The 23,363-nt window shown below is 44.1% G+C and overlaps 2 protein-coding genes and 1 pseudogene across 7 annotated transcripts in view; 1 reads left to right on the plus strand and 2 right to left on the minus strand.

Annotated features, from left to right (window-relative positions):
- Positions 1-2,876, minus strand: part of RGS20 (regulator of G protein signaling 20) — an 86,632-nt gene extending 83,756 nt beyond the window's left edge. Inside the window, exon 1 of the mRNA XM_036830868.1 lies at positions 2,591-2,876. Within this exon, the coding sequence (XP_036686763.1) occupies positions 2,591-2,763 (173 nt within the window). The 5' untranslated portion in view covers positions 2,764-2,876. The remainder of the gene's footprint in view (positions 1-2,590) is intronic.
- ATP6V1H (ATPase H+ transporting V1 subunit H) overlaps positions 1-23,363 on the plus strand; it is a 71,633-nt gene that overhangs the window by 2,002 nt on the left and 46,268 nt on the right. For 2 of the 6 annotated variants that reach the window (XM_036830857.1, XM_036830860.1), the window contains exons 1-6: positions 7,295-7,496; positions 9,213-9,367; positions 14,532-14,634; positions 15,601-15,690; positions 19,841-19,954; positions 22,660-22,764. In XM_036830857.1, the coding sequence (XP_036686752.1) occupies positions 9,255-9,367; positions 14,532-14,634; positions 15,601-15,690; positions 19,841-19,954; positions 22,660-22,764 (525 nt within the window). In that variant the 5' untranslated portion in view covers positions 7,295-7,496; positions 9,213-9,254. Of the gene's footprint in view, positions 1-149; positions 262-6,232; positions 6,477-7,294; positions 7,497-9,212; positions 9,396-14,531; positions 14,635-15,600; positions 15,691-19,840; positions 19,955-22,659; positions 22,765-23,363 lie in introns of those variants that run through there. The other 4 variants (XM_036830861.1, XM_036830859.1, XM_036830858.1 and 1 more) reach the window with 3 other exon arrangements.
- On the minus strand, positions 15,994-18,370 carry LOC118883766 (annotated as a pseudogene).

Genomic DNA, 23,363 nt, shown 5'->3' on the forward strand with positions numbered 1-23,363 from the left:
ATGAATAAAGCTGCTGTGAACATTAGCATATGGAGTCTGTGTGAACACAGGTTTTCACTTCTCTGGGATAAATGCCCAATAGTGAAATTGCTGGATCATACGATAGTTGCATGTTTAGTTTTGTAAGAAACTGCCAAATTGTTTTCCAGACTGCCTGTACCATTTTGCCGTCCTACCAGCAAGCTTTGAGTGATCTAGCATCTCTGCATCCTTGCCAGAAATCGGTTTTGTCACTGTGTTTCATTTTAGCCATTCTGATAGGTGAGTAGTGATATTTCATTGTGTTTTTAGCTTGCATTTCCCTAGTGGTAATGATGTTGACTATCTTTTCATGTGTTTATTTGCCATCTGTGTATGCTGTTTGATGAAATGCCTGTTCACGTCTTTTGCCCATATCCTACTTGGAATGTTTGGGTTTTTTATTCTTGAGTTTTGAGAGTTCTTTATATTTCTAGTTACAAGGTCTTTGTCAGATATGTGGTCTGCAAATATTTTCTCAAAGTCTGTAACTTGTCTCTACATCTTCTTAAATAGGGTCTTTGGCGGAGCAAAAGTTTTTATTTTTGATGGGATCCAATTTATCAATTTTTCTTCCATGAACTATGCTTTTGCTATATAAGAACTCTGCCTGCCTTAGGTTATAAAGATTTCCTATCATTTTTTCCTAAAAGTTTTACAGTTATACATATAGTTGTGCATTTAAGACCATGGCCTCTGGGCATCTAGACACATTTCAGCCCATGTTTTGCTTACTTCTCTCCATTTCTAGACATTATTTCATGTCTACCTTAAATGTCACCTTTCCCACTCTTTCATTAGACCTTTTTCAGTTGTTTTACTCCATATCAATCATATTCCATCTCAGTGTCTTACTGCCTTACTGATTGAAAGGGTGTAATCACATAGCTAGCCTCTAGTATTGACAGGACTAATGCTGATAGGATGCTATTTTGATAATACTGTGAGTCTGTAGAGAGGAAGGACAATATCTTTCTCTTTCTCAAAACTTAGCTCAAGGTTTTGCAGATAGTAAGGACTCAGTGATATTTGTAGAATTAAATGCATTGAGTTCTACCATCCTGATCCTTGCTAGATGAGGGACATGGCCGCCTAAATGTGCATCTATATTCAGACGCAATAGAAAAAGGCAACACTGAGTGGAGAGGCCAGTAGCACCCCAACTGGATCGCTCCTGACTGCTTGCACCTGCTGCTGCACAGGCTGGGACCTGATTACCTGGGTTAATGAGGTCAGGATGGCAGCTCGGAGGGCCCAGCGCCCCAGGGCTGTCGATTCCAGGATGCTGTCGGAATGTGTACTGCACGTTCATAGATACTTTCCAATCCTTTGCCTGTGACTCTGCTTAAAGCATACTCTCCAAGGCAGTTTGAACTTTGAGATTATATGTGTGTATGCACATATTATATATATACATACATGTATGTTATATATATGCACACACGACATATACTGTTATTGCTGCCTGTTTCCTCATAGTTGTCTCCAAATTCTACCTTTTAGAAATCTCTTTTGTGTGTGTTGCCTACATTTAGATGCCCATTAATTAAGGACTTCTGGCCATTGTATCCCATTTCATTCTAGTTTCCTAAAGACCTAGTCTAGGTGATAGGAGGAGGTGTGGAAATTCATGTATTATTTGTCTGAAAGCTCAAAAGTAAAGGTCAGTACATTCCTACAGAAAAAGGTTCCTAATGACTAAAAAAACCCACAATTTTCTTCTCCTTGTGCCAATTGGTTAAAATAACATTGGGGAAAGGGCAGATCCAGATAATTAGAGTCTACAAATAAATAATGATTATTGTGAGGATATGAGCATAGGGACAGATAGATTTTCTAGTGCTACAGGATTTGGACAGGTTTGCTGTCGTAGGATTTGCAGCATTTAATTCTGAGTTCTGATCATTATTTGTCAGAGGTATTAACACATGCCCATCTCCCTCCACATGAATAACCTTTGAAGAGGTGGCTCTATTTATAGTTAAGAGGATTTACAGACTTAAACTGTACTTTCTGCAAAGATACACACAATACTGAGCAGGAAAATGGTTACTCTTTAGGGAAATCATGTTATCTAGTGGCAGAAATTCACGCTTAGGAAATTCACCTAGGAAACTATGACTTTAGGAAAAAAACCCTTAGCTCCTTAATGTTCTTATGTGCCTGTATTAGTTTATCAGTTTGTTTTCTCGAGCAATTTTTGTAGAAAGCTTTTCATTACTATATGGGATATAATTTTTATATCAGAAAAATATCTAAGGGTTAGTATCAATAACCACAAAAATCTATGTCTAGGTTTTTTGCTTTTTAAAACATTACCTCCTGAAACATACAAACAAACAACATGTAATTGTTTGCCTTGGTAAAGGGAAGTTGTTTAGATTGGAGAAACCTGGAAGGATCAGGTAATTATTATCAAGGTTCTAGTTTTTCTCTTGGGTTTGGTTTGGAAGCATTTTTGATAAATCATCAATAAGATAAAGTGAGCCCTGGCACTAAAGCTTGCTTATGGTTTTGTATTCTTTCTGGATAAACCCTTTCCTTGTCAACAAAGGTCACGGACTGTGGAGACGGTCTTACCTTGACATTGTGCCTGGCCATGGTGCCTCCTTCATTCTCCACGGTTTGATGAATGTTCTCATTATATTCCTCAGCCCTAGGCGGGAGCAGAAATCGTATCCACATAGATGGTCTGGAGAAATGTTTCTGGACGTCTTCTTGGTTGTCTGGGGAAAGCCTAGGCATGTTTTTACAATAAAGCCTCCAAACGAGTCCTGTAGCTTGATTTTAACACCACCAGCCCAGGGTCCACTCTATTTCTCTTCCTTTGGCTGGTGCTGGTCTGTCGCTCAGTCTGCTGGGGGCCTCCCTGCAAAGTTACATCAACTGAAGCAAAAGGATTATCTGTGTTGTGGGTCAGCAGTTTATCCACAGACCATTAGCCTCTGATTTTGAACATCCAGGTATGTTCTGACTGCCCTCTCAGGCAGCAATGTATTCCTAATTCAAATTTAATGCTAAATCAAAACTGGAAGACATGATTCAAGTGATATATTGCTTAGTATATCATGATAAAGGAAATAGATTGCGTGGCAAAATTCTGTGTTCGCAGTGTGTGATACGTGCCAATTTTGGGCTATACACTCAAGAGGCAGAGGAGCCACCTGATCTATCTAGGTCTCCTAAAAGGTCACTTTAGTAGCAGTCAGCTTTGTGGCTGGAAATGTGTGCTAAACTCATACCCAAACTTAAGCCCAAGGATTATTACACTTTTTACTTAGGTCATGTAGAATTAATTGAAGTGATTTTCTTAGGTGGTAACTAGTCCTCTTAATGATTAAGCCAAGACTTGGCTTCTACATCATACTTCCTATTTGTAAAGTGCTGTATAAATATAAGATTATTAAACAGAGTGCAAATAGATAGACCGTAATACCTTTTTCTCAAACGGTATCTAATGCCCAAGTAGCCTCTGCTGGCCCTGGGGGTGCACAGAGGTAAGGATCCCAGGTATGTATTACGGGGGACAACGAACTGGAGAAGTTTCCTTTATAAAATGATCCCAGGCCCCCAAAACTGACACACAAAACTAACACAATCCCCAGCAACATCCCAGCTCCCTTTCTTGCAGAAACTGACCAAGTTGATTCTAAAATTTGTATGAGATTGTAAGGGACCCAGAATATCTAAAACAGTCTCAAAAAATAAGAACAGAGTTAGAGAATTCATACTTCTCAATTTGAAAAATTACTACAAAGCTACAGTAACTAAGACTGGGGTGCTGGCATAAGGATAGACACATAGATCAACATAATAGAATTGAGAGTCCAGAAATGAACCCACACATTTATGGTCAGTTGATTTTTGACAAAGGGTGCCAAGACAATTCAAGTGGGAAAGAACTGTCTTTTCTGCAAATGGTGCTGGAACAACGGGATGGCCTCAGGCATAAAAATTAAGTTGGACCTCACACCACATTAAAAACTGAACTTGGACTTCCCTGGTGGTGCAGTGGTTAAGAATCTGCCTGCCAATGCAGGGCACATGGGTTCGAGCCCTGGTCCGGGAAGATCCCACACGCTGCGGAGCAACTAAGCCCGTGCAACACAACTACCGAGCCTGTGCTCTACAGCCTGCAAGCCACAGCTACTGAGCCCATGTGCCACAACTACTGAAGCCTGCGCACCTAGAGCCCATGCTCTGCAACAAGAGAAGCCACCACAATGAGAAGCCCGCACACCGCAATGAAGAGTAGCCCCCGCTTGCCGCAACTAGAGAAAGCCCGTGAGCAGCAACGAAGACCCAACACAACCAAAAATAAATAAATAAATAAATAAATTTATTTTTTAAAAAAACTGAACTCAAAATGAATCATAGACCAAAATGTAAGAGTTAAGACTATAACACCCTTAAACGAAAACATAGGAGAAAATATTTGTGACCTTGGATTAGGCAAAGCCTTCTTAGGTTCAATACCAAAAGCACAAGTGACAAAAGAAAAAAATAGGTAAATTTGACTTCATCAAAATAAAAACTTTTGCTCTTCAAAGGACATCATGAAGAAAGTGAAAAGACACCCACAAAATAGGGGAAAATATGGCAAATCATACATACATAATAAGGGACTTGTATCCAGAATATAAAAAGAGCTCTTAAAAAAAAAACTAGAAATGGGTGAATCGTCTAAATAGACATTTCTCAAAAGAAGACATGCAAATGGCCAAAAAGCATATGAAAAGATGCTCAACATCTTTAGCCATTGGGGAAATGCAAGTCAAAATCACTAATGGGATACCACGTCACACCCAACAGGTTGGCTTTAATAAAAAAGACAGACCATCACAAGTGTTAGTGAGGATGCGGAGCAACTGGGACCCTCATACACTGCTGGTGGGAGTGTAGAATGACGCAACCACTTTGGAAGACAGTTTGGCGGCAGCAATTCCCTTGTAGATATCCACCGAAGCAAGAGAAGTGAAACATATGTTCACCAAAGACACGCAAATGTCCAGTAATTGGAATCAACCCACATGCCCATCAACTGGTGAGCAGATAGACAAAGTGAGGTATATCCACACAACGGAATATTATTCAGCCATAAAAAGGAATGAAGTACTGATACATACTGCCACATGAATGAACCTTGAACATTATGTTAAGTGGGAAAAGCCAGTCACAAAAGACCACATATTGTATAACTCCATGTATAAAAAATGTCCAGAACAGGCAAATCTATAGATACAGAACGTATTGATAGATTAGTGGTTGCCTAGGGTCGGAGGGTCTGGGGAGAGATGGAGAATGATTGCTAATGAGTAAGAGGTTTCTCTTAGGGGAGATGAAAATGTTATTATACTGATTGCAGTGATGGTTGCCCAGCCCTGGGAATATACTGAAAATCTGAGGGTCTAAGGACCTGGTGTTTGGTTCTGGATTCTCAGAACGAAAATGGAATAGGTGGTACCAGTAGACTCAAATTGACCTGTGCGATTTCCGGAGCTGGAAGGGACCATCAAGAGTGTCTTGTCCTCCTTCCCATCATCTTCATTTTGTGAATGGGGAAACATGCATGGGATATCAGGTGATGTGTCCAAGGGCTACATGTGATAGTACAGTTGGGACTAGCCTCCACATCTCCGTACCCTGGGGCCAGAAACCATGGCTCTGCACCACCCTGCAAACCAAATCGTTTGTGTTTCTCTTTAAGGATGCCATTTAGGTCCACCAGCCTTTTCCTCACTTCCCTACTCTCATTTCTGCATCTTCTATTCTGGTGTCAAACATTGGAGGAAACATTTCCTTTGAACATTTGTTAATCTCTCTTAGCACTTTCCCCACACTTGTAAACATTCTCCCTCTCAGAAACTTCTTTCTACTTAAAAATTATTTCTATGAACGTTCTTTCATCTTCTTAAGTTTAATTTGTTAATGATTTTTATCTAAGTAAGTCTCCTAATGAAACGTTGCACACACAGTGCTCCTGAGATCCTAGTAAACATTTTTTCATATTTGAGGGTGTGTGTGTGTGTGTGTGTGTGTGTGTTTACATCTAGTGGAACTGCAGCATTGACTGGCATTCCCTGGAATTCTGTGTAAAGCAAGTGTCTGGAGATTGCAGGAAGGAGAGTTTCTATGAGAAAAGAATTTTATAGTTTGTTCAAGGTGAGTAAAGTACTTACTGACAAATATGTATTTATTTTGCATTATTCCCAAGTATAAGGACATTTCCTACAGGGTCAGTGTAACAGGCAGGATGGAGAGACTTGCATCTGAGAGCATAAACATCTCAGAGTGCGTGGAAGCTGATGGACGTGTAATCCATGCATCTCCTAGAAGCAGCTGAAGAAGGCAAGGAAATGGATTCTCCTCTAGAGCCTGGGGGGCGGCGCGGAGGACTCAGCCCAGCCAAACATCCGCAGCCCAGTGACACCCACCTCAGACTTCTGCCCTAGAGAACTGTAAGATAATACATCTGTGTTGCTTTAAGCCAGTAAATCTGTGGCAATTTGTTACAGCAGCAATAGAAAAATAATACAATATTATATACTATTCCTACTGTGTTTCTTTGTAATCAGTGTATAATATTAGTTTTGTTTTCAAAACTTGACCTAAATTTAACATTTGTAGGAGAAATGTATTGGTTATACCTATAAATCCCTTTCAGCAGTTATCAAAAACAATATGCTATTATATTATACCCGCTCACTAGTTGCAGTGTAGCGTTACTCATTATTAAGACAAAGAGGGAAGGTGAGGCCTGGACTGGGGAAAACTTCGGCTCAAAACGGGGTTTTCAGAAAAATACAAGGTGCTATTAAATTTGAATTTTAATTAAACAGGAATAGTTTTGTTGTTGTTTTGTTTTTTTAGTATAATTGCAGCTGTGGCATGGAACATCCACCGTTCGCTAAATCTGCAGGCCTAGGGCAAGATAACTTTTGTGACCCACGTCTCAGCATCAGTTTCATGCTGAGACTCGGAATAAGAACGCCTGCTTCACTGACTTGTGAAACCCAAGTGAACGTCAACCGATTTCAAAGCACTAAATTAAACTTTTCAGAATGACGGCTAGATGAGTTTTGGCCCGGCCCTCTCCCTGGGACTCCATCCCCGGGGGAGCCGGGTGTCGGGGTGCGGGGTCCCCACGTGTCCGGCCCGCCCCCAGCCCCGCGCTCAGAGAAAGCCTCTCGCGCGCAGGGCGCTCCTCTGGCTGTTTTGGGCCCTCCCGGCCCCCGCCTTCCGGGCGGTCACGTGCCTCTGCCCACGTGACCGGCGCTCCTGTCATTCCCCCGCGGCCGCTGCGGCTTCCTCCTGCCTGTAAGGCCCTTCGCGTCCGCTCGGTGCCGAGTCGCGCTCGCGTTCTGGCGCCGCGTCCCCGCCGCCGCTCAGGCCTCCGGACTCGGCAGGAGACCCGACTCGGCGCCCCAGCACGGCGGCGGTCCCGACTCCGGACCGCCGCATCTTCTCGCCGCCTTGGGGTGCGTTGGAGGGTACCGCGGGTTCGCTGGGTGAGGCCGCGCTCGGGTCGTGCCGTCTGCGGCCCCGGCCCCGGTCCCCGACTCCTACCCCGACCCCGGCGAGGCGAGCTTGCGGTTTCTCCGCTTCCCTGGAGCGCGCTGGGTTCTGCCGCCCAGGCGCCGCCTGCCCTCCTCCGGCCCCGGTTCCCCGATTTCTTGCCTTCCGGGCCTCAGCGGGGTTTTCGAAACTGGGGAGCCTTCCCCGCAGGGAAGGGCAGGGGAGAAAGGGTGGGCGGGTGAAAGGTGTGCTTTCCCCAGGATTGGGCCGCGGGCCTGGCCGGCTGGGGGTTCGAGTTGTTCAGGGACCTAGGTGACCGCCCTGAGGCACCTTCAGCCGCCGCAGGAGGGGCCGCTGGGGCTGAGCCCGCTTGATTCCAGGTTCCAGCCTGGCCCGGACGGAGGCTGTTTCCACCTGGGCCCAGCCAGTCCGCATTGCCCGTGTTTGTTCATGCAGCACATCCTCAGATGTAGAGGTTACTTCCAAACTGACTAAGGTCATTGGGATCCTGGAATAGAATTTGGGGTGTGGTTTAAGCTTCTTTGTGGTCATAACTCTGAGCTTATATTTTGTAAACCGGAACTTATAGTGTGTGTCGTGATAAAATCAGGCTTAAGCTTTTATCTTTAAGTTTAGGAGTGAGAATTACTTAAAAGCTCATTAATGTTGGATCATATTATCAGACCTGTCTCTCGTGTTGGCTGAGCCTAAACTGTAATCTTTATCTGTTTCAAAAAATTCTCCCAATACTGATTTTGAAGCTGCTATGAATTTTGATTGAAAAAAGAAAGATGTGTCTTCTAAGATACTGCATTCCCACTTTGGGTGTTTTAATTTGAGTAAATAATGTTAGAAAGGACATGTAGGTTTTTCATATGCCACTTTAAAATGATGCTTAGTAAATGTGAATAAAATAATTGGTCCTATCTGTACTATGCAGGTTCTTATTTTTTCTCTGTCAGAAGAGGAAAGTTGATCTCAACTATACATTTAAAATACTTTCCTGGGACTTGCCTGGTGGCACAGTGGTTGAGAATCTGCCTGCCAATGCAGGGGACACGGGTTTGAGCCCTGGTCTGGGAAGATCCCACATGTCACGGAGCAACTAGACCCGTGAGCCACAACTACTGAGCCTGCGCGTCTGGAGCCTGTGCTCCGCAATGAGAAGCCGCGACAGTGAGAGGCCCGCGCACCGCGATGAAGAGTGGCCCCCACTCGCCTCAACTAGAGAAAGCCCTCACACAGAAACAAAGACCGAACACAGCCAAAATAAATAAATAAATAAATAAATAAATAAATAAATAAATAAATAAATAAATAAATAAAAATTAAAAAAAATAAAATAAAATACTTTCCTATTTTGTATGCCTATTCTAAGCATGGTTTCTGAATTCAATATCTTAAATGGTTACTTTAAAAATCTTACTTCCATATTGGTGCGAATAATTAGAAAACCTTTCCTGGAAAAGTAAAAACCTACAGAGAACACTTCTATGGAACAGTGCATAACGGGACAAGATTTGAAATGTAATGGCATAACTATTTAATATTTAGGATATTTAGTATTTGAGTTGAATGTTTGTAGAGATTAAGGTGATAATGATGCTATTGCTAATAATAATAGTAGTAGTTGTTAAAAAAACAGTCACACCTTGTATTCTGGTTTTACCTTGCATCAGAATTGAAGGTCTGCAGAAAAACATTCAAGATCATAAATTTAGATGACCAACATGGATATCCGGGGCGCCGTGGATGCTGCTGTTCCAACCAACATCATTGCTGCCAAGGCTGCAGAAGTTCGTGCGAACAAAGTGAACTGGCAGTCCTACCTTCAGTGAGTGCTGATTTGCTGTGAATCATGGGTAATCATGTGCCTTTGCTGCAGACTTTTTCATGGTCATGCTTCTGTGAGAGGAATACTGGAAAAATACTAATAAATGTGGAAGAAAACACTTCCTCCTTAGAATAATTAGCTGTCACAGGGAGACAGCTTCGTGTGATGGAAACAGTTTGGGGCTCTAGTTGGGAGGCAACACTGGCCCAGCACTTTTGACCTTCTCTGCCTGGAAAGTGGTACTGTTTGGATGAATGGGAAGCACAGGAGGAGTGTTCAGGCCCTGGAGGGAGGAAGAGGATGATGGGCAGAGCCTTCCCGACTCCCACCCCCCGACCCCTGCCCCGTATGCCTTGGTGATCAGTGTGGGGACGGGTGGTGTTGCAGAAGGGCTCAGACAACCAGCAAAGAGAGCAGGCGTTTGAGTTTCAAGACTTGGGTTTGAATTCTGGTTCTTGCGTCTACTAGTTTGCTGGTCTTCGGCAAATCCCTGAACTCCTCTGAGGTTCACTAAAGTAAATGTGAAATGGGGATACATATCCCATGGGAGCGTTGCTGAAATCGTGTATTTAAAGCATTAGCACAGTTGAATACAAGCATTGGTGTGTTGAATACATTCAATAAATTTTAGTTCTTTCCCCCTCCTTGTGTGTGTTAAGATTTAGCATGTGGGTGTTCTGTACTTATCTTAAAGTGAGTGTTCATTTATCCTTGACCATACTTTATCATGTTGACTTTACTTCATATCTGTTTATTTTGGTATATTCATAACGGTGAGTTATTAAGGAAATTCAGTTAAGATTTGCATGCATATTTTGAAAAACAAATTGGGAAAGCTCTAGTTTTATATTTAGCAGTTTGCTTTGTTCTAAGAGGTATATGCAGTGTACCAAAATGATCCCATTTATTTCTGTTAATTTAGTTACTCCTCACACGTTTAATAACCACCTGCCAAGTTTGAGGCATTTTTTTCCCGTCTTTGGGGCTACTAAAAGATAAACTTGTAATCTAGTAAGGAGGTCAGGTATATAAACTGATCATTTGGAGATCAGTTGACCCTATGTCTAGGGGTCTATTTCTGGGCCCAAGGAACACAGTTTTAAATTCACTGTTGGAGGAATTAGAAATAACTGATAGTTCTATGCAGGAGTTAGATAATCACATTTGCCTTTTGGTTGGATTGTTCTTCCCTCAGTGAGGAGGGTAGATTTGTGGATAAGAAGCCTGGAGCTAGGGACAGGTTAGAGCAGTATTCCGGTTGTGGGAATGGCTAGAATTGGGGAGATTGGAGAAAATCTTGGTGATCAGTTTGATGTATGAGGGTGAAAAAGCATCTAGGATGACTTCTGGTTTCCCTGTCTAAGGGCGTGGATTATGGTGAGGCCACAGATTCAACGGCAGGAGCAAGAGGGGCTTTCTGCTGTTTTCTCTGGTCATCTGTGTCTGTGTAATTGTTTAAGTCCCCTGTGAAATGAGGATTTTGAGCTCTGTTTCCTAATCTTAGTCCAGAGTGTGTTTAGACTGGAAGGCAAGGAGTTTCATGTTTATAAAGCCCGACTGTTTATAACCTAAATAGAATAATATTGAACTTGATCATAAAGTACTGGCTGACGGGCAGGCGTTCCCTCGTGTTGGCGTTTGGAACGTTCGTAGTTACAGGGAGATTTTTAATTGCTTTCTCTTCTGTTCCTCCTGTTCCAAGGCCTCCCCACTACGTACGTCATAGTCTCCCTTTTTTCCTACTTCTGCCCTTTATTCTGCTGTCCAGCTCGTGGTTTCCTTTATAGAAGCCATCTACTCTGTACATCTGTACACAGATGCTCCCCACATGTCAGCCGTGTGCCTCTGTTGAGCTGGCTGTGGGGACACCAGTGGGTGTGAGATGTGCTCCCCCCACCCCCAGAGCGCTCACACTTGTTGGGGGCTGGACGGGACCCGTGAGTTATCAGTGAATCTGATGCCACATTGTTTTCTGATAGAGTAAAACCCGTGGGAGAGTCGCCCAGTGTCAAAGGCCAGTATCTCTCACACATTAACATGTTACTATGGAAGTCCTGTGCCTTAAAGTGTATTTACACGTGATTAAACTTCTTAATCATTCAGGTAGGCAGTCCATAAACGAATGGGCGTGGCTATTCCGGTCAAACTGGAATCCAGTAAAACTGTCCTGAGGATGCAAGAGTTAAAAATACTGTCCTTCCTCTCGAGTTTAAAGTTTAATGAGGAAGCAAACCTTTAACTAAAAAATTAAATAACGAATTGTGGTAAGCATTAAAATGGAGACATGTGTCAAGTTTTCCCAGATAACAAAAGGAGGGAGCGAATCATCACCCAGCAGCACTGGGGACGTCCTCAGGGAGCACATGAAGATGCCTGCGGGAGTCACGGGCAGAGGGAAGGAGCCTCCGGGCGGGCGGTGGAGACTCAGAAGGATGCGCAGGGCTCGGGGAGCTTCAGGTCGGCTGGTGGGGCCCCGCCCAGGCTGCTGCGGGCCGGAGTGTGGCGCCCACACGTGGCAGCTGTGCAGGGGCCGTCCCCCCCACTCTTGTCCCTGACAGTCCGCACCCCGCCCAGGCACAGGTCTGCACACCCAGGCCCTGCCCCAGTCTGACCGCTCTCTCCAGGTGCCCCGTGCCGCCTGGCGCAGGCTGCCCGCGTCTCACGCGTGCTCGCGGGTCCTGGCCGGGGGTCTCTACGGTCACTGTGCCCCGGAGGTACGGTTTTCACAGGGCAGTGAGAGTCATTTCAGACAATGTGGATCAGACCCGCACGGACCTGCTGTGTAGCACAGGGAACTATGCTCCATATTTTGTAAAAACCTGTAAGGGAAAAGAAGCTGAAAGAGAATCTCTCTCTCTCTCTCTCTATGTATATATATATATAGATAGATAGATAGATAGAGATTTTACTCTCTCTCTATATATATAGATATAGATTTTATGTATATATACCTGAGTCACTTTGCTGTACACCTGAAACTAACATGACATTGTAAATCAACTCTAGTTCAATTAAGCAACAGTGTAGGTCAGATCATGCCCCGCTGCCCCCAGCCCTGCAGCTGCTCTGCGTTCCTGCTCTCTCACACTGCCAGCTCACTGCTGCCCCAGCGTCCTTTTACTTGCACTTCTGTCTGTGGAAGTTCCTCCTGGATCACTTGGTTCGTTAACTCCCTTCATTCAGGTGTCTGTGCAGGTGACCTCAGGAAGGCCTTCTCTAATCCAGCTAAAATATGTCCTTTCCTCCCTACCTAGCTTTAGGATTTTTTTTTTAATAAACTTTTAGAATCCTGGCATTATGATGATATGTGTGTGTGTATTTTTTTTAAAAGAATTTGCTTTTGTGCTTGTGTATTTTCTGGTTTCTGCGCTGGAATGTGAGCTCACGGAGGGAGGGATGTCTAGTTCATTGCTGTGTGGCCTGTTCTTTAAGGTGTCTGGCACATAGCTGGCTGGCAGCTAATACTGGCTGATTAGATCATGAATGAGCAGAGGACTTGGAGGGGTGCGGTGGAGCCAAGCTTTTGGGAAAAGAAGTAACGTACTTGGTAAGTCACATATTGTTTCATGGTAATTTCGTAGCAATTCTGTGAAATAAGTTTTCTATCCTCATTTTAAAGATGAGTAGACAGCTGCTCACGTAGGTTAAGTACCATGGACGTGCTCATAGGTTTTAGTGAGTCAACTGATTGAAAAGGTTTTTGTTGAAAGCCTCTGCCTAGGTACTAGGTAGAGCCGCCTTTCAAATTCACAGTCTGACCAAATGAAAGGAGTAAAACAGTCGGGGGGGGGGTGTGTTTGACAAAGCTGCCTGGCAGTGTAGGCCAGAGGGATGTGGAGGAGGGTTGGATTGGAAGCAGGAAACCCGTTGGACCGTGGCCATCAGGCTGAGCCACCCCAGAGGCAGGGAAGTGGGGAGGAGACTGATGCCAGGGGGAGGAATTGTGAGGACGGGGCCCGCCCAGACTTGGCTCATCGCAGGAGGGGCCGGAGTCCATGACCTGTTAGATTGTGGGACTGTCAAAGGAAGATTACAGGTGAAATAAGTTAAACACAGAAAGCAAAAACAGGTTCCTTGGGACAAATGCAAGGAAGTTAGACTTCAGAAGGAATGGCTTGCCAAATAAAAACACAAAAGAAAGCTGCAAAATTTCAAGATTACCAAGTATAACCTTCATAGTACACTTTCTCAACGGTAGAAAAACTGCATCTTTTTCATATGATTATCCTATTTAAAAAGGTGTGGCATGCTTTTACATGTCAGCATAGCCAAATTTGGGGGTGAAATTGTTTGAGCTAGGGAGTTCAGGTTTATGAAAAAAGACTTCATTTATTTGGGGGCTGGAACCAGACAGGGTGGCGTCGTTATCTTGGTCTAGCCTGGGGTGCAGAGTGCGTTTTCTCCTGACCAGCTGTGGTACGTGAAGTGCTGAGTCTTAATGGAAACAGGGCACAGTGTCTGTTTTTGCTTCCATCGTCCCATCAGCCTGGCTGGGGGATAGAGTGTGTGTGGGGTATACATTCACGACCTCAGTTCTGCCCCTGTAGGGTGTGGAGTGCCTGTGTCATACGTGTGATCTGTGAGTGGGGCTGGGAGAGGTCAGCCTGGAGTTCGGATCGAGAGTTAGCACTTCGGGTGGGGGAAGAAGACGGAGTGCGGGCTGACTGCTGGGAGGAGGGGGATGTTTTCAGAGAGGATTTGCTCACATTTTTCTGGGTCTGAAGGGAAAGAATATGCTGGAGGAAATGACTGCAGAAAGTTGTATACAGGGGGTTTGGTCTTGATAACTTAGATGGCCAAGTAAATTGGCTTGGGACGGGGATAGGCTGAGACTTGGATGAGGCCCAGAGGTGGCATTTTGGTGAGTGTTTCCTGTGGACCAGGCCCTGTGCTAACCACCTCATGTGAATTATTTCATCCTCAGTTCCGCCCCTTCAAGGCATGTGGTTCTTGTTCCCATTTTGCAGGTAAGTTAGCTCTGGTTGGGGCCTGGGAGGCCCGTGAGCAGTAGATAGTGCGGCTGGACTCAGACGGCAGGGCCGTGGGACGCCAGGGTCTGGTGTCAACCCTCGCAGCGAGAGGAGAGAGGCAGGGCGTCCTGTATCGCTTGCTCCCAGTGGCTCTTCAACTCTTGCTGAACGAAAACCCTGTTCTTTCTTTCCAGGGGGCAGATGATTTCTTCCGAAGACTGCGAATTCATTCAAAGATTTGAAATGAAAAGAAGTCCTGAGGAGAAGCAGGAGATGCTTCAGACTGAAGGCAGTCAGGTGATCAGTTCAGATATTAGACCATGAACCTGCCCCGTGTCATTAGACATTCTAGAAATCTTCTCAATGACCATGTGATAGTCCACTGTAAGTAGGCGTCATAATTTAACTAAAGATTCTTTTTTATTGGAAGACATTTGAGGGATCTCTAGTTTTCTTTGTTAATTTTGGAAAAAATGTCCTATTGAGTATGTTTATTCCTCCATCCTTTTCTGCATTTCTGAAAAATTTTTTCGAATTAGATTAGATTCCTAGCATGGAAATTACTGTTTCAAAGTATACAGTATTTTCACAGTTGCTTAACTTTTCTGTTTTTTTAGACAATTTTTTTTCTACTTTGTATTCTCACTAGAATAACATCTAACTCCGCTGTCCATCAGATTTTCTGATGCGGTGCCCTGATTGGCTGAAGGAGCCCGTATACAAATTCAGCCTGATTCTCACAACAATCCTGGGAAATTTGGGAGGAAACATGTCGTGGGTGCCAGTTTTGTTGAATTCTAGAGAGACAGTGACATAGGTGTTAAATCATAGGATGGAGACTGCTCAGAGCCTTCTGATTCCAGTGATTGTACCGAATTCCTGTACTTGTGCTGCTCTGGTATTCTGTTTCCTAGTAAAAGCAAAAAAACCCCCAAAACCAAAAAAACAAACAAAAAAAGCCCCAAAACCAATGATAATATTAGATTTGTCTACGTAACTTAGTCTTTACGGTGTTAAGAGTTGATAGTGGCGAGATCTATTTAAAAATAGTAAACATTTTGACGTCACTAGAAATTATTAAAAAACTGATGCAAACCCTAATATGGTCCTCCCATACTTCATCACAGTATTTGTAAAAGGCAGGCATTTTCTATAACTGCATCCTAATTTAGGCAAGAGAAATAATATTTTAATGAAATTCCATTAAAATGTCGTGTTTGCACATTTGAAAGCAGTGGTTAACGTTCATTTCATCTTTTCTAGTGTGCTAAGACATTTATAAATCTGATGACTCACATCTCCAAAGAGCAGACAGTTCAGTACATTCTCACTGTGGTCGACGACACGCTGCAGGTGGGTGTGCTCTTCACCTGACACGTTTGGTCCTCACCTTTTTGTGTTCTCCCAGTAACAGCACTTCTGTAAGGTTTCACCTAGAGCACTTGTTCCCTTCCAGAGTGTGAGAGTATATTTTTCTTCATTGTGTGAGTTGTAATTTGCTGATGGTGGTAAAGATGGGACTGCCCCCACACTGGCGATTTTGTTGTCTTTAGGATGTCGGGGAATCAGTATGTCTTGTTTCCGTATTTCCTCAGAGTTCTGCGTTGGACGGCAGCGGTGCTCGGTGCATCCCTCGAGGCTTTCCGGGTGCTCTGCCTACTCACAGATGATGCGGCTCTTTTCTTTCAGTCGTTCAGCAGATTTCAGTGCCCCTGTGTCCCGGGCCAGGGCCAGGCCCTGGGGGTTTAGTGCTGACTGTAGGCAAGGTGCTTGCCCTCAAAAGCGTGGTGTTTTTGGAGAGCATTTTGGTTCTCATCTGAGACTTTTCCAGTGACGTGAAGTTTCTATTTACTGCTTTGTTGTCCCTAAACAGAGGGCCTCCCTTATTCACAGTATTGTATTTTATACTGGAGTATAATCTAGGTTTAGATTGTTGGTATTGAGAGCAGTCTTTCTGAAACAGGCCAACTGGCTGCAAAATCCAAGGCCTGTCTGCACGTCTCAGGGAAAAGAGTCTTGAAGACTCAAGAGTCTGCCTGTCTCTTGAAGAAAAGAGTCAGCCTGGCTGCTTGGAGGGCGTCCGTCTGTCAGTTTACGAGGAAGAGCGTTTATCGCTGGCCTACTGTGTGCAACCACTGGGCGAACTGTTCCTGAGCACCCGGAGGTTAGGAGGAAGGGTGCTGCCCGTCTAGGGGCCATCGTGTCCCTTACAGGGATGTTGTGATTTTATCAGCTCAGGCTGGCTGTCCAGCCTGGGCTGACGCAAGCCTGTCGGAGAATGATCTCTGTCTTTCTCGGCACTTTTTCCTTTAGGAAAGTAAGGTCAGGATAAATGGGGGAGTGCTGTGGTCTGCCTTGGTAATCCGCGTTCCTATGACTGGACTGGAATGAGGAGGCCGTGAGCTGGCCTGCAGAGCCTGGTTTTGTTGATACGTAACACCCACCCACCCACACTCACACATGCACAGATTCCCTCGATTTTTATACACATTTACAAACCCGTAAATTAAAAACCGTGAGTTCACACAGACCATCTCCAGTTTGTGCCCTCTACCGCCCCGCCCCCGAGTTCATGCCAGCCCCCCGTTCCATGCTGGATTGTCTTCTGTGCTGGCGAGGGGGCACAGTCATCTCGTCCTCTGTTACTCACTTGTTCCACCCATGATACAGAGGAAGTCGGCTCAGAATTGCTGACCCGCATGCCCGAAAAAAGCCCTTTGCCTGGAGTTCAGTATTTGTCTGCAGTACTTTGTCTTTAAACGAGGTTGTGCAGAGTATTGTGTTCAAGTTTGTTTTAGTGTGGTTATATTATTTTTCCAGAAATAGTCAGCTTCGTTTATTTTTGTTTGTAATCTACTTCAGTTTTTTTCCTCATCCCTGTTGGTTTTATTTTACTATTTTTTATTATGTAAAACGTTTACATGCTTCCAGAAGTCAAAACTATACAGAAAGGTATGTCCCCAGTCCCCCTTGCCCACACTCCCACCTACCTCTTGTAGGTCATAATATTGTAGACTTCTGTTTGTCCTTCCTGTTTTTCTTATTGCAAACAGGTACACATGTACAGGTACACATGTATTTTCTTATTTCCCTCTCTTTCTTATACAGAAATACATACTAGACATAGTCTGTTGTATTTTGTTTGTTTCACTTAACAGTATGCCAGAAATCATTCCATTTCAGTTCAATCTCCCATATTTTTTTTGACAGCTACAGAGGACATTAGTAGATATACCATATTTTACTTAATTGGCCTCTGATGTAATAGCCATTGAGGTTGGTTCAGGTACATATATATTGGGTTTAATAAAGTTTTATTTTTCAAAACGTGCAGTTGGTGGGACCGCTCATGCATCTTCCCAGCAGCTGGGGCATCTCCACCTCTGGTGTTTCTGGTGTAAGTTACTTGAGCTGTTTCAAAAGCCGTCACTAGGTCTTTTCCCGTGGAGCTGCTGCCAGGCTGGCCTGGCCAGGGAAGCATGAATCTTCCGTCTCTCAGAGGCGACAGCTGGGGTTTCGAGCTTCCTACCGAGTTGGCCGCCTGTGGCTTTGTTACGAAGACCAGGTTCCTGAGCCTGTCCCGAATTCTGCCTTTGGACCACTTCTTCTTTTTGGCTTTGCCCTTAGATCGTTCTCCGGGTCTTTGTCCTTAGTGGCCGACTTCCTGGCATCTTTCTTCTTGCCGTCTTTGGGGGCATCTCAAGCTCGGAGGGCAGCTGCTACCACTGAGGCCTCGCTAAGATGTCGGGCAAAAAGCGGTTACCATATTTTGTAATTAGAAATAATGAAGGTAATAACCTTATGCAAATGTATTTTCCTATTGTTGGGAGTGTACTTCATGGTAAATTCTTAGAAATGGGATTTCTGGATAAAAGAGAACCACGTATGCAGTTTTGTTAAGATATTGCCAAATATTCCATTTTGCATTCCCACCAGCGTGTGAGAATGCCTGTTTCCCTACAGCCTTGCCAACAGAAGGCACTGTCAGGTTTTTACATTTTTGCCAGTCAAGGCGGTGTCCGCAGTAGGACATCTTCAAGTGTATAGTTTTATTTGTTCTTGTTGACCTGTGTTTATGAAGGATCTGTGGAGAGATTTAGACTTAGGTAGCTGCCATTATCCTTAGCTACTGATTAAACGTATTCTGACAATTGATTTTATTGGTAAAATTTTAACTTTGAAAATAGTCCACCAGTGGAGTTAATGATGACCTACCTGAACTTCAAGTTCTTTGATGAAGTCGTTATCGGAACTATTTCAATTGTTAGTCTAGACTATAATGATTTGTTAACTTAAAGAGATAGTAGTCTACTCCTCAAATAGGTAATTGCTAGCACAGACCAAAGTTAAAACCATTGTATTTAAAAAGATTTGAATGTTGATCCGAGAGTTAAAATTATTGTTTATGTGGTTATTTGTGCTGTTTACCAAATATTGCTACTTAACCACCATGTTTCAGTGAACCAGATAGTGGATTTCAGCCAGCAATATGCAGAGGAAATTTCAGTGACAGAGTTTGCATGATTTCAGCTAAGAATTAATTGTTCCTCTGATGTACCTGCTGGTATGCTGTGCTGTTTTTTGCTGTCTTCATCTGCCCCGATTTTTCTATCACCGTGTGCTAAGGGTCACCTAGAACATCTGAGGTGTCTCCAGTTCCCTGTTTCCCTGGCCTGTTTGTAAGTAGCTTGAAGTGCTTCCTGCTGATCCTCCTGTCTAGGGCTGAATTGGGATCTCTCTGCCCTTCCCGATTTTGTTCGTGTGGAAGGAGGGTGGAGGTGTCCAGACAGCACTGAGAGGGCAGGCTGAGGAGGGATGTAACTCGGGTGCTACACCTGCAGGGGGTCTGTTATCGTGGCTCACCTGATTTAAACTAATCATAATAATTCAAGGTGATTTTACTTAAAACTATCTACCCCGGCCCCCATTGTCACCCCCTGCCCCATTGTAATAATAACAGGGAGACAAATCTCATACTGACTGGAAAGAGAAAACACCGGGGCTTCCTTGGTGGCGCAGTGGTTAAGAATCCGCCTGCCAATGCAGGGGACACGGGTTCAAGTCCTGGTCCGGGAAGATCCCACATGCCACGGAGCAACTAAGCCCGTGCGCCACAACTACTGAGCCTGTGCTCTAGAGCCCGCGAGCCGCAACTACTGAGCCCGCATACCACAACTACTGTAGCCCACGCGCCTGGAGCTGGTGCTCCACAACAAGACAAGCCACTGCAGTGAGAAGCCCGCGCACCGCAGCGAGGAGTGGCCCCCGCTCGCCGCAACTAGAGAAAGCCCGCGCGCGGCAACAAAGACCCAGTGTGGCCAAAAATAAATAAATAAAATAAATAAATTTAAACAAAAAAAGAGAAAACACGGATTGAGGGGACATAAAATGAAAGGCTGAGAAGCAGTGCACAATTGTTAACGTTCTTTAGGAAAATGCATTCTGATCAGTGATGTTTCTTTCTTTCTTTCTGGTTTTTTTTTTTTTTTTTTTTTTCTTTTAGGAAAATCACCAGCGCGTTAGCATTTTCTTTGACTATGCTAAACGTAGCAAGAACACTGCCTGGTCCTACTTTCTGCCGATGTTGAATCGCCAGGATCTCTTCACTGTTCATATGGTAAGTTTTGAATTGGTCACATTTCTGATTCAGGGAAGAAATGCACCCGGGCCGGTTGTGACTTGGTAACGTCCAGTACCCAGAGGAGTGACTGCTCTGACGTTGACTTTTCAAAGCAGCGCTTCCTTACTGGAGGTTAGTAATGTGGGGTGTTGGGAGGTCAGAGGAGTCAGGGTTGCTTTGACACAGTTCAAGTGTGTAGAGCATTTGATGAACTCATTGAGATAAAAGCCTTTGGTAGGGCTTCCCTGGTGGCACAGTGGTCAAGAATCACCTGCCAGTGCAGGGGACACAGGTTCGAGCCCTGGTCTGGGAAGATCCCACATGCCACAGAGCAGCTAAGCCCATGTGCCACAACTACTGAGCCCGCGTGCCACAACTACTGAAGCCCGTGTGCCACAACTACTGAAGCCCGCGTGCCACAACTACTGAAGCCCGCATGCCTAGAGCCCGTGCTCTACAACAAGAGAAGCCACCACAATGAGAAGCCCGCGCACCGCAACGAAGAGTAGCCCCTGCTCGCTGCAACTAGAGAAAGCCCGCGCATAGCGACGAAGACCCAACACAGCCATAAACAAACAAACAAACAACAAACAAATAAATAAAAATTTAAAAATAAAGCCTGTGGTAAATTCACATGTGCAAACAGCTTTAGGTGGTCTGTGACAGAATTAACTGCATTTTACTATAGAAATTAAATTTTGCTTTGAAGCAGCTGTTGTGTTTAATTTTTATTTTAATTAAGTAGTTAATTAATTGCTTTTTAATATCTTAGATACACTCCTGTTTTAAACTTAGCCTGAAAGGCTATCTTTGGAAGTGTTAACACTGAGCAGAAGGTCTGAGAGGACGATCAGAGAATCAATCCTTGTACAGGCCTTTTCTGTTCCTAGCGCATTGTGGGCTGCAGGGGGCGCTCCTGAGGCTGCATTTCGTTGATGTCTTTACATTTTCACAGCAAGAGCCACTGTCAGTGAAACAGTTTTGAGCACACGCTTTCTCTTTCTCTCCATATATATCTATATTCATGTATGTTCGTATATTGTATGGAACATTCGTAAAAAGAAATTAAAAAGGAGGACTCATGAAATAAACTATTTTAAAGAGTACTTTAAAAAAAAAACAGTAATATATTTTCTTCTTTCAAATTGTGTAGAGGCTTATTTTCACTGTCTGGAAACATGATTTAAACATTTTCCTGATTTTGATGGTCTTATGATAAAATTGACAAATATGTTAAAGACCAAATACACATTTCGGGTAAGAGTCATCATTATTCATGGTGTAGCCAAGTCTGTGTTTCAGTTTCTCTATGACTTCAGTTACTTTTGGCTGATCTTGCAGACTTTGAGTGTCAGATGGCCGCTGGTTCACCGCGTGCTGGTCAAGAGCTTGTGCTGGGGGGGGAAGCTCCAGGCCTCGCGTCCCTCTGTCTTTGCCCTTTTGCCTGTGCTTACACTGCTGGTCATCTTTTCAGTTTCCCGTTTCCTTACAGGGATCCTTTCGTGTCACTTACCTGTTTTGTGACAGGTCAGTTTAAGTTAGATAGCGTGTCTGTGAACTCACTTAGCGAGGCACGTGAAGACGACCGCATGTCACTGCGAAGCGAGGGAGTCGGGGTGCTGGGCTCGGCCCCCCCCGTGGTGCGGGCTCACGAATATGCCACGACACACGCTGCCCTCTGTCACCTCGCTCGCTGGGTGCACGTCTGGGAACAGACCTCAGTGTATTTTTGGCTTAGCTAATCAGCCTTCACGGTCTCTACTAGGATTAACTCCTGCTGAATGATTAGAGCTTTGAAACACTAACTTGCTTATAGAAAGTACTGAAAGAATATTTATTAAATTGGGTTTGTGGGTGGAGAAGTAGTATTTTATACTGCCTTTCCCTCCACCCCCCAGGTATATCTATATCTATATATATTTCCGGATTTATTGAGGTGTAAAGTATACAACATGATGATTTGATAAAATACACTTATACTGCCTATTTAATTAAAAAAATTCATGATTCATTTTTTTTTAACATCTTTATTGGAGTATAATTGCTTTACAATGATGTGTTAGTTTCTGCTGTATAACAGAGTGAATCAGCTATACATATACATATATCCCCATATCTCCTCCCTCTCGCGTCTCCCTCCCACCCTCCCTTCGTGATTCATTTTATATAGCTTGGAGAAAATTGAGAAGTTTTTGAGTGAGGAGAAAAAGGTGTTTGTTTCTATTGAGAGAGATGACTATTCAATACCCAGGATATATTTTATACCAAGATACAGATTTGTAACTGTGAGAACTCACAAGGGCTTGAATGACCGAGGTAGTGGCTGGCAGTTTGTTGGAGCGATTGCTCAGAACTCTGGCAAGTGATTTGGTGAAAGTCGCTAAGAAGGATTTTTGTGTTCTTTTGATTTTTGCTGGTCTTATAATGAATCCTAATCTTACTTTTGAAACTCAGAATAATGCAGGGAATGTCGTGAAATTCTTAAAACACAACTGATTTTGGTTCACTTTAATGGAAATATTTAGAACTACATTTGACCATATTAGAAATATTTTTAAAAATGAAATATAATCTATTATCTTTGGAAGAGTTGAGTGCTAAAAGAAATCCTGCAGCAAAATGGTTATGAGTCCTGTTTCTTAGGGTCTATGGTGTGATTTTTAGAATCAGTATAATATTCAAATGTATTTCTTATTTTTCAGGCAGCAAGAATTATTGCCAAGTTAGCAGCTTGGGGAAAAGAATTGATGGAAGGCAGTGACTTAAATTACTATTTCAATTGGATAAAGACTCAGCTGAGTTCACAGGTAAAAGATATTCCTCTTCGTATCTTTGAAAGGAATATAACGTCCATGTTCTCTAAAGCTATTTATGGTAATTATGTGAAATTACAGAAACTCTATGTTAAAAAGGAGGCATTCTGAGCTTGATGAGTCAGCCGTGCTGCTTGCAGGTCGGGTAGGGGCTTCACCTTTTCTGCCTGTGACTGGCTTAGCTCAGACCTTCCTGTCTCTTCTGCCACTCGGGATTTTCCCTCATTTCAGCAGGTAGGGAGGATTTCCCTTCCAGGACGGCAGCTGCCGAGATCACACGGGTTGGAGGATTGGAAGGCCGCACACAGCTCCAAGGGTGCACTCATGTGAGGCTCACGAGAGAGGAGGGTGCGCTCGTGTGAGGCTCACGAGAGAGGAGGGTGCGCTCGTGTGAGGCTCACGAGAGAGGAGGGCGCGCCCGTGGGAGGCTCATGAGAGAGGAGGAGAGACGGTGCGATGGGCGAGCATCTCTGCCCTGGGACCCTGGACCACCCAGATCGGTGCCAGGAGTCTTGGTTTGGGGAAAGTTCTTTGAAAGTGTGCAGTGGGTCCTTTATGCCCTGTGGTCACATACCCAGGCCAAACTGTCTGAC

Source organism: Balaenoptera musculus, chromosome 17 (assembly GCF_009873245.2).
Source record: "Balaenoptera musculus isolate JJ_BM4_2016_0621 chromosome 17, mBalMus1.pri.v3, whole genome shotgun sequence".
NCBI classification, from domain to species: domain Eukaryota; kingdom Metazoa; phylum Chordata; class Mammalia; order Artiodactyla; family Balaenopteridae; genus Balaenoptera; species Balaenoptera musculus.